At 46.2% G+C, this 9,503-nt stretch overlaps 2 protein-coding genes across 2 annotated transcripts; one reads left to right on the top strand and one right to left on the bottom strand.

The window, feature by feature from the left end:
* Window positions 1-495: 495 nt before the first annotated feature.
* Window positions 496-3,083, top strand: LOC119306261 (probable receptor-like protein kinase At5g61350). The gene has a single exon (XM_037582530.1). The coding sequence runs from the start codon at window positions 537-539 to the stop codon at window positions 3,081-3,083; it is 2,547 nt and encodes an 848-aa protein (XP_037438427.1). The 5' UTR covers window positions 496-536.
* Window positions 3,084-6,015: 2,932 nt separating this feature from the next.
* LOC119311892 (origin of replication complex subunit 5-like) lies at window positions 6,016-8,247 on the bottom strand. Its single transcript, XM_037587608.1, has 4 exons — window positions 7,412-8,247; window positions 6,861-7,286; window positions 6,467-6,779; window positions 6,016-6,366 (listed from the first exon to the last, which is right to left on the bottom strand). Exons 1-4 carry the CDS (start codon window positions 8,173-8,175, stop codon window positions 6,316-6,318), a joined length of 1,554 nt encoding a protein of 517 aa, XP_037443505.1. The 5' UTR covers window positions 8,176-8,247; the 3' UTR covers window positions 6,016-6,315.
* Between the last annotated feature and the right edge of the window lie 1,256 nt (window positions 8,248-9,503).

Here is a 9,503-nt window from a genome sequence, read left to right as displayed (position 1 = left end):
TATTTGAGCTGTAAAAATACCCAAACACATTGGCTTGTTAACATCCAGCTGTTAGTTCGCCCACTAGTTTAATATCCTACATCAAGCCCACCAGCGAAAGATATCGTCAGATAAAGATGTAAGACCTCGGAGATCGAATTGAATAACCACTAAGATTCAGCGATCTCAATATATAGATATGATACCTGCACAGTTCTGCTTGACTGATTCTTGTCTAGCTGCGGTGCTTTCCAGCGATTGTGTTGGTCGGCCTGCTTCCTGTCAAAGCACAGTAAGGCATCCACCTGTCATTTCTGTGGAGGAGCTCCAGAAAGAAATGCAGATATACTAATAAGTTGCTCATTCGGCATGATATTTAAAAACGCGGACTGATTCTCAGCTGGACGTGCATCCAACCAACACCTTCTCTCTTACGAAAATCAATAAAAGACTGCTTCATCCATCCCTGTGTCTTTTCCTTCTCTTCAATCCAAAAGAGCACTTCCCTCCTCCCATGAGAAGCCACCAATAGCCATTGCTGCAAGCCGGTGTTTCTGATGCCAGCATTGGCAATTTTGGCCAGAAGCAGCCGCATGGCCGAGTGGGAGAGGGTACCAATGTTCTTGATCCTCTTCATCCTTTCCATTACTAGTGTAGCCACCACCAATGCAATTGCATCAAAAGTTGATCGGTTCGTGCCTCAAGACAACTACCTCCTCAGCTGTGGGGCATCCGCTGCTGTGCAGGTTGACGATGGCAGGACATTCCGCTCTGATCCTGAGTCGGTATCGTTTCTGTCAACCCCGACAGACATCAAGATTGCCGCTAAAGCATCTCTGGCTTCTGCTTCGCCATTATCTCCACTTTACCTTGACGCAAGAGTATTCTCTGATATCTCAACCTACAGCTTCTTCATCTCCCAGCCTGGTCGCCACTGGATCCGTCTCTACTTCTTGCCTATCACCGACACCCAATACAACCTCACCACTGCAACATTTTCTGTGTCCACTGAGAGCATGGTCCTCCTCCATGATTTCTCGTTCATAGCCAGTCCTCCAAACCCTGTGTTTAGGGAGTATCTTGTGTCAGCACAGGGAGACAACTTAAAGATCATCTTTACTCCAAAGAAAAACTCGATAGCATTCATCAATGCGATCGAGGTTGTCTCAGCCCCACCAAGCCTTATTCCAAATACCACCACCAGAATGGGTCCTCAGGACCAGTTTGACATATCCAACAATGCATTGCAGGTTGTCTACCGGCTGAACATGGGCGGTGCACTGGTTACGTCGTTCAATGACACACTAGGCAGAACCTGGCTGCCAGATGCACCCTTTCTGAAGCTTGAGGCAGCAGCAGAGGCAGCTTGGGTTCCTCCTAGAACCATCAAGTACCCTGATGACAAGACTCTCACACCCCTCATCGCTCCAGCAAGCATCTACTCAACAGCACAGCAGATGGCCTCAACAAATATCACAAATGCAAAATTCAACATAACCTGGGTAATGGTTGCAGAGCCGGGATTCAGGTACCTTATCCGCCTACATTTCAGCGACATTGTCAGCAAGACACTCAATAGCCTCTACTTCAATGTCTATATTAATGGCATGATGGCTGTTGCCAACCTTGATCTATCGAGCCTGACAATGGGGCTTGCAGTAGCCTACTACAAGGACTTGATTGCAGAATCTTCCAGCATCATCAATTCCACCCTTGTAGTCCAGGTTGGCCCAAGCACAATCGACTCCGGCGACCCCAATGCCATCCTTAATGGCCTTGAGATCATGAAGATAAGCAATGAAGCAAGCAGCCTAGATGGCCTTTTTTCACCAAAAACAAGCTCAGAAGCTAGTAAGAGGACACTGACTGGCATAGCATTTGCTTTGGCAGCAACAGCTGCATTGGCTGTGGTTATATGCTACAGGCGAAACCGTAAACCGGCATGGCAGAGGACAAACAGCTTCCACTCTTGGTTTCTTCCACTAAACTCGTCCTCGAGCTTCATGAGCAGCTGCAGCAGGCTCTCCAGAAATCGCTTTGGCTCCACAAGGACCAAGAGTGGATTTTCGAGCGTGTTTGCATCCAGTGCTTATGGATTGGGGCGCTATTTCACCTTCGTGGAAATTCAGAAAGCCACGAAAAACTTCGAAGAAAAGGGTGTTATTGGTGTTGGTGGCTTCGGAAAAGTTTATCTTGGTGCTACTGAAGATGGCACACAGCTGGCAATCAAGCGAGGCAATCCATCATCTGATCAAGGTATGAATGAGTTTCTGACTGAAATTCAAATGCTATCAAAACTTCGCCACCGCCACCTGGTTTCACTCATTGGCTGTTGTGATGAGAACAATGAGATGATATTAGTTTATGAGTTCATGTCAAATGGTCCGCTAAGGGATCATCTGTATGGTGACACAAACATCAAGCCTATCTCTTGGAAGCAGCGCCTTGAAGTTTGCATTGGGGCAGCAAAGGGTCTGCATTATCTTCATACAGGTTCAGCTCAGGGCATAATTCACCGTGATGTCAAGACTACCAACATCCTACTTGATGAAAATTTTATCGCCAAGGTCGCTGATTTTGGCCTATCAAAAGATGCTCCATCCCTCGAACAAACTCATGTGAGCACTGCTGTCAAAGGAAGCTTTGGGTATCTTGACCCAGAGTACTTCAGACGTCAACAGCTGACAGATAAGTCTGATGTATACTCTTTTGGTGTGGTACTCTTTGAAGTGCTGTGTGCAAGACCGGCCATCAATCCATCTCTTCCAAGAGACCAAGTGAATCTAGCTGAGTGGGCCCGTACATGGCACCGCAAGGGGGAGCTTGGTAAAATAATTGATCCCAATATCGCAGGGCAAATCAGGCCTGATTCACTTGAGATGTTTGCTGAGGCTGCTGAGAAATGCCTTGCTGACTATGGAGTCGACCGGCCAACAATGGGAGATGTGTTATGGAAACTTGAATTTGCCTTGCAACTTCAAGAGAAGGGTGATGTTGTTGATGGCGCCAGTGATGGGATCCCAATGAAGAGCTTGGAGGTGTCCAATGTGGATAGTATGGAGAAATCTGGTAATGCTATCCCATCTTATGTCCAAGGAAGATGAAGATACCATGGTGTCATCACAGTATGTAAGGGTATTAAGGAAGTACTGTAATATCTTGTTCGATCCCATCCAGACATCACTACTACTTTAGTAGAAGGGATTTTGCCTTGATATATATGGTACACGAAGAATTTGTGATAGGCTGCTAACAGCAGAACATGCATTTTTTGTATTTTTTTTACTTGAACATCCAGGCATTGTGTGCTATGATAAAGGATGTATGTTTTATGCAATTAGGGGACATTGTTGGACGGTTTGTAAACTAAACCATGCCTTCAGTCCTGATTATGATTATTATTTGATGCTTGGAGATAAGGTAATTCCATCATCAGCTGAAGGTAAAGTAATATTGTATTGTATCATTCCAACGTAGAAAATGTTACCGAATAGAATGGCTAGGTGAAAAACGTAGAAATTGTGCCACACAGCTACCTATATCAGCATACAAGCATAGAAATTGAACCAAACAGAAATTGAACTAACGGACAGCAGTTGTGAATCCTTATAGAATTAAGTTATAGTTTGCACCCACGCGTCTTAAGATGTCCCTTGTAGAAGCCGGTCCTAAAATTGTTGGGGGCTTCTAAAATAGTTAGCCGAAGCCCAAAAAAAATTCGGGGGCGACTTCTAGAATAAGTTGGGGATGGAGCGGCTTATGCCATAAGCCACCAAAAGCTGTCAAAAGAACTGAACCATAGAATGTCCACCCTAATGCAATCAACTACGGCATCATACACTTTTTAGGTTCAATTTGGAACCATGGTGACATGGTGTTATGCTGCATTATGTTGTGCAGGAAGCCAGTGAGGTAGTTGTAACTTGTAAAAAATGTTTGGTATATTTAGAAGGGTCTCTTGTTATATGAGCAGTCAACGATGGCCACATCCAAGAACGATGGTCGCAATAATTTTCTGAGGGCACAATAGTGCCAAACAGTCTTTACTTCCACATTCATGTAATAGTTAGACCATATAACTGCAGTTGAACACTACCAAACAGCTAGTGAATAGCATTAACTTGAATACCTTGAGCAAAATAAGAACATCACCTACATTCAATCCTATTCTTTAACCATTAACATAATTCGTTTCTGTACTGTACCATAACTTCATAAGTCCTTGAATTAGTGAATTACTGCTTCAATACAGCTTGGGGAAGTTCAACACCCACAAGCTTGTAAGCGAGTACACGGCATGGCAATTAGCACATAGAATTCTTGCAGATAATTCTCAATGCTCAATTTATCATGAGTGTTCAAAATTAGTACTTGGAGGCAAAAGATCATACCTTGTGATTATCTTGAGTACCCTACTTGATCAGAAGGATGATACTTTTAAAGGAAAGATCAATCAGTCATCACATCAGAGCACTGTCAATCAAATCAATCGTGAAGGGCCCTGTGATTTGTCACTGGCAAACTTCAAACCAGCCAGTCAGAATGCATTAGTAAAACAAAGAATGGGCCATATGGAGATAAATGTGGATAGGAAATGCTCCATAACCTGTGTTAACTATTAAGGATCACGCATGTACCAAAAACGTAGACCATCAATTCGTAAATAAGTATAATGGTTGGCAAAACAGAGGTAATTTGGCTTCATAATTGTATGCATTAAATTAAAAATTAGACATTTTACTTCATTATTTACAAAAGAGATCACCGAAGTTAGGGATGTCGGCATACAGCTCAATTGACTAATAATAGAGGACTGGTTCAGTGATTGTATACTGCACGTGTTTCTTAAAAAAAAAGGATAATTTAGGAAACTTGAAACGCATAAACTTTTAAACTGTCCACGCATCTAGAGATGATTTGTGGGTTCAATTTTCAAATAAAGGAGTTGTAGTGAAATACATAATAGCCCCATGAGACAAAAAAGTATGTGTAATGTTTAATCAGCTGACAGGAGCAATACGTCATATACCTCAAGAGCTCAATCAACAACAAACAACAACAACAAAGCCTTTAGTCCCAAACAAGTTGGGGTAGGCTAGAGGTGAAACCCATAAGATGTCGCAACCAACTCATGGCTCTGGCACATGGATAGCAAGCTTCCACGCACCCCTGTCCATAGCTAGCTCTTTGTCGATACTCCAATCCTTCAGGTCTCTCTTAACGGACTCCTTCCATGTCAAAATCGGTCGACCCCGCCCTCTCTTGACATTCTCCGCACGCTTTAGCCGTCCGCTATGCACTGGAGCTTCTGGAGGCCTGCGCTGGATATGCCCAAACCATCTCAAACGATGTTGGACAAGCTTCTCCTCAATTGGTGCTACCCCAACTCTATCTCGTATATCATCATTCCAGACTCGATCCTTCCTCGTGTGGCCACACATCCATCTCAACATACGCATCTCCGCCACACCTAACTGTTGAACATGTCGCCTTTTAGTCGGCCAACACTTCGCGCCATACAACATTGCGGGTCGAACCGCCGTCCTGTAGAACTTGCCTTTTAGCTTTTGTGGCACTCTCTTGTCACAGAGAATGCCAGAAGCTTGGCGCCACTTCATCCATCCGGCTTTGATTCGATGGTTCACATCTTCATCAATACCCCCATCCTCCTGCAACATTGACCCCAAATACCAAAAGGTGTCCTTCCGAGGTACCACCTGGCCATCAAGGCTAACCTCCTCCTCCTCACAGCTAGTAGTACTGAAACCGCACATCATGTACTCGGTTTTAGTTCTACTAAGCCTAAACCCTCAAGAGCTCAATGTGAAATTTTAAATATGATTGACATGAAAATAAGCTGTGGCAGTTCAAATGGTTCCATTGGAACAGGGATTGGTTGCGAAAAAGTTGGTACTGAACGAGATACAGATAAATGTAACTCGTTAAAAGAATGGGTATGATTTGTCAAAGACAGAATTATGCTATTGCATATTGACAGTAATGGTCTGCAGATTCCGAAGAGAGAAATTTTGGCAATTAAGACAAAAAGGTCCTGTTACGACCACATATTATTGATAATCAAATCAAATAGCCGAGATAATACAAGCCATGGGACATCGAAAGCTCACAGACAACAAATTACATGAAATTTAGGACTGAGTACCATACTCAAACTTTCAAGGGGCAGCATAAGCTAATTTTTTTAAAGCAACAAGGAGCATCCAACACTTGCCTCGACACTTTACAATCAAGGCAACTAAACAGATCTCAGCAGATCATATTAGCATCTAGAGCAATCAAAAGTAGTTTTTGTTGCCTAGACTACAGATCAAAAGGCTATCTTCTGTACATGTACTTTGAGAGAGGGAAACCGACACTCCTGGCAACCTGTGAAATAATAAAGTAAGCATTCACAAAACTGAGACCACAACGTAAGAGTATTTAACAACATAGTGGTACTGTATGGTAGATGTTACGAGATATTCACCTTGAGAGCTAAATCTTCATCAATGTTGGACCGATATCTAGCTGAGCCTTCTAATGGGCAGCTCCGACTTTTAAAGAGGAAATTAGAATTGCACAGCGTTGACAATTGTAGCAGAACATCGGACATTAAAGCATTCGTTCCACTTCCGGCCATCATGCTGTCTGGGCATTCAACTTCATCGAGCACATCTTCTGATACTGATGTGATGCACTGAAATATGGCCAAGAGCCTCTCAAGAGGAAATGTGCCAGGACCTTTCATAAGTACCTCTTCAGCCATGGTATCCTTTCTGTCTATCGAGGCCTGGGAGCTCCTGCATCAAAAAACAGCAATGTTAACATCTAAAAAGTCTCCAAAGTTTCAGCGAGCCTAGAAATGATATCATGTGGCATACTTTCTCTTGCGGTTACGGGTATCGGAACCTCCAGTGGAATCGAACAAAGCCGCATCTAGAGTAGCGGGGTTCCTTGAAGCCAAGAAAGCAGATAACAGTAGGTATTTCGCTGATACGGACATGTGGAACTCCAATTCACTCGAGAGACCATCTCTACCACCAAACTGCCTTTTAACACTAGCCTTTCCACCAGAACTGTCATCTTTGCACTTGTCCACTGAAGCTCTCATGGGGACACTGAATGTCTCATTCAACGCCACAGCCAAATGTGGTTGCAAATGCTCAAACAATCGCCTCCTCATACCCTCATCAGGAACCGCCTGCAAGTCCCCCAATGGCTCACAGTACCTCCTGAAAAGCGGCTCCAGCAGTGCTGCCAGCTCATCAACCCTCCTTGTCACCCGGAATAATGGCTTCAGCACCACACTGCCCAAAGCATCAGTATAAGAAAAGCAAAAACTTCATTAAGTATGCTGCTCATGATGCGAAATACGCCACAATCCATTCGAAGCAGAATTAAACCGACACAGAGGAAGGAAGAAGTGCGTTACCCCAGGAACGATGAGTACAGCTTCGGATTGGATTGGCCCCGCATCAGGATGTCGCGGGCCTCATCCACCGTGTAATCCGGGAAGTAAACATGATTCGGCTCAACAGAGCCAGTCATGGTGTAGTAGGCGTCAGGCGTTGCGCTGCTCACGTACACGAGCACGACCTGCGGCAACCGGAGGAGATCGTGGAGGCGGAGGAGAAGGGAAAGAAGCTGGCCGGCCTTGTCCCAGCCCCTGGCAACCTCCAGGTTGTCGAACACCAGATAAACAAGCTCGCCCTGCGCAACAACGCCAGCAAGTGCGTCGCGGAGCGCAGCGATGAAGTCGGATGGCTTGTCAGGGACGCGCTGCCGCGAGGAGTTTGAGGACGACAGCGCGTTGAGCTGCGAGAGGATGGAGGCGAAGAGCGCGCGAGGGGAGGGGAGGGAGCGGAGCGCGGCGTAGACGAGGCGCGGGCTGGGGCGGAGGTGCCGCAGCGCGAGGAGGAGCGCGCGCGTCTTGCCGGTGGCGGCGCCGCCGTGGAGCAGGACGGGGAGCGCGGGGGCGGGCGCGAGGAGCCGGAGGAGGTCCGTGGCCTGCGCGCGGCGACCCGGCAGCGCCGCGAGGAGCGCGTCGAGGGGTTCGCCCTCGCTCGGCCCGGCGGCGGCCGCGAGGAGTTGGCGCCTGTGCGAGGATTTGGTCCTGGATTTGGGAGGGGAGGGCGGCGAATCGGGAGCGAAGGCGGCGGCGCGGGTGGGGCGGCGCGGGGTGATCGGCTGGGACATGGCGGCGGGTGCGGAGGCGAGCGCGGCTAAGTGGCGGCCGGCGGCGCGGGGAGGTCGTCGGAACCCTAAGATTCACGGGACGGGGGAGTAGAAGGGGAATGGCGACGGGGAGCGGGAATTGGGAAGCTTTTGGGCGCTCGCCGCGGGCGGGAGAAAGGGGCTGCGGAATGCGGCTCTTATTGGGCCGTCTTGAGGAACTGTGAGGCTTGGCATGAAATGCCCAGGTAAAGTTGATTGGGCAGGCCCAGTTGTTTTTCGGGGGTGGGCAGGCCCAGTTACAGCGATAGGGCATAATAAATAGTAGGGGAAGAAAAAAAATTGGAGGGACGGTAGGAGAAGAAGTTAGGGACACCTATGAGGCTATGAGGTCCAAGTCCAGCAACACCGCACCATCGCTCGTCCGGCGACCTCGCCCCGCCTCCAGCCTCACCAGGCCACCATCGTCCGGCCAGCCGGCTAGATATTTCCCCTGTGCTCAGTGCATCCATTCCCAAATCCTAATTACTTTTAAGTTTGAGAAAGGAGGCAACAGGTATCTGAACTTAAAGCTTCAAGATAGATGTTTTTGCTCTCTAAACTTGATGTTTCAGATTACCATAAAAGCACCGATTCCTAATATTTGTTCAAATTAACAGGGAGACTGAAGACAAGATGAACAAAAGAACCAGGACAATGACATTTTTTTTCCAGCCACAAAGCATTGATTCCATAGTAACAGAAACAGGCCCTTCAACTCGAGCAAGTGATGATGTTCCTCATGTTACAACTCAACTCAAGCCCGGTGATATTGAGCCAGACCCTGGTAGAAGAATACCTATTGAGAATTTAGATCCCGACATTAGAGATCTTGCTAGAAGGGAGTACATTAGTAAGGCCCCTTGCCAACCAACTGACCATAAATATGAACGGAAATGGGTAAGAAAAAAGGGTTTAGAAGCTTTCATGATTCTTGGTACAAATATCATCGTGGCTTGTTGGAATATAGCATATGAAGTTATTTCTATCCTTGGACATCAATTGGACTCATTCATTCATGAAGCAAGAGTTGATCCACATTTGATGAATTGTAATGACCTTGGTCATCTTGCCATGAAGTTGATTTTGAGTAATATGCACACAAATTTCCGTTGGTTTACCGCCTTGTTGAGTTAGCATTAATTTTACCTGTTGCAACGACAACAGTGGAAAGGGCCTTCTCAGCAATGAGCATTATGAAGATCGACTTGAGGAACAAGATGGGTGATGATTGGTTGAATCACAGAATGGTATGTTACATTGAGCGAGATGTATTTGTTAGTATTGAAGAGTCAAAAATCGTTGAGTGATTT

Source organism: Triticum dicoccoides, chromosome 5B (genome assembly GCF_002162155.2).
Source record: "Triticum dicoccoides isolate Atlit2015 ecotype Zavitan chromosome 5B, WEW_v2.0, whole genome shotgun sequence".
Taxonomy (NCBI): Eukaryota; Viridiplantae; Streptophyta; class Magnoliopsida; order Poales; family Poaceae; genus Triticum; species Triticum dicoccoides.
Note: the sequence above shows the minus strand (reverse complement) of the source record. Positions and strands in the feature narration are given on the sequence as shown.

Excerpts from the sequence above, each read along its gene's own strand:
- LOC119306261 (XM_037582530.1), top strand. The coding sequence starts at position 537 with ATGCCAGCATTGGCAATTTTGGCCAGAAGCAGCCGCATGGCCGAGTGG.
- LOC119311892 (XM_037587608.1), bottom strand. The coding sequence starts at position 8,175 with ATGTCCCAGCCGATCACCCCGCGCCGCCCCACCCGCGCCGCCGCCTTC. Across the intron at positions 7,287-7,411 it reads CTGTACTCATCGTTCCTGGG|TGTGGTGCTGAAGCCATTAT; the intron begins GTAACGCACTTC and ends TGCTTTGGGCAG. Across the intron at positions 6,367-6,466 it reads ATGAAGATTTAGCTCTCAAG|GTTGCCAGGAGTGTCGGTTT; the intron begins GTGAATATCTCG and ends ATTATTTCACAG.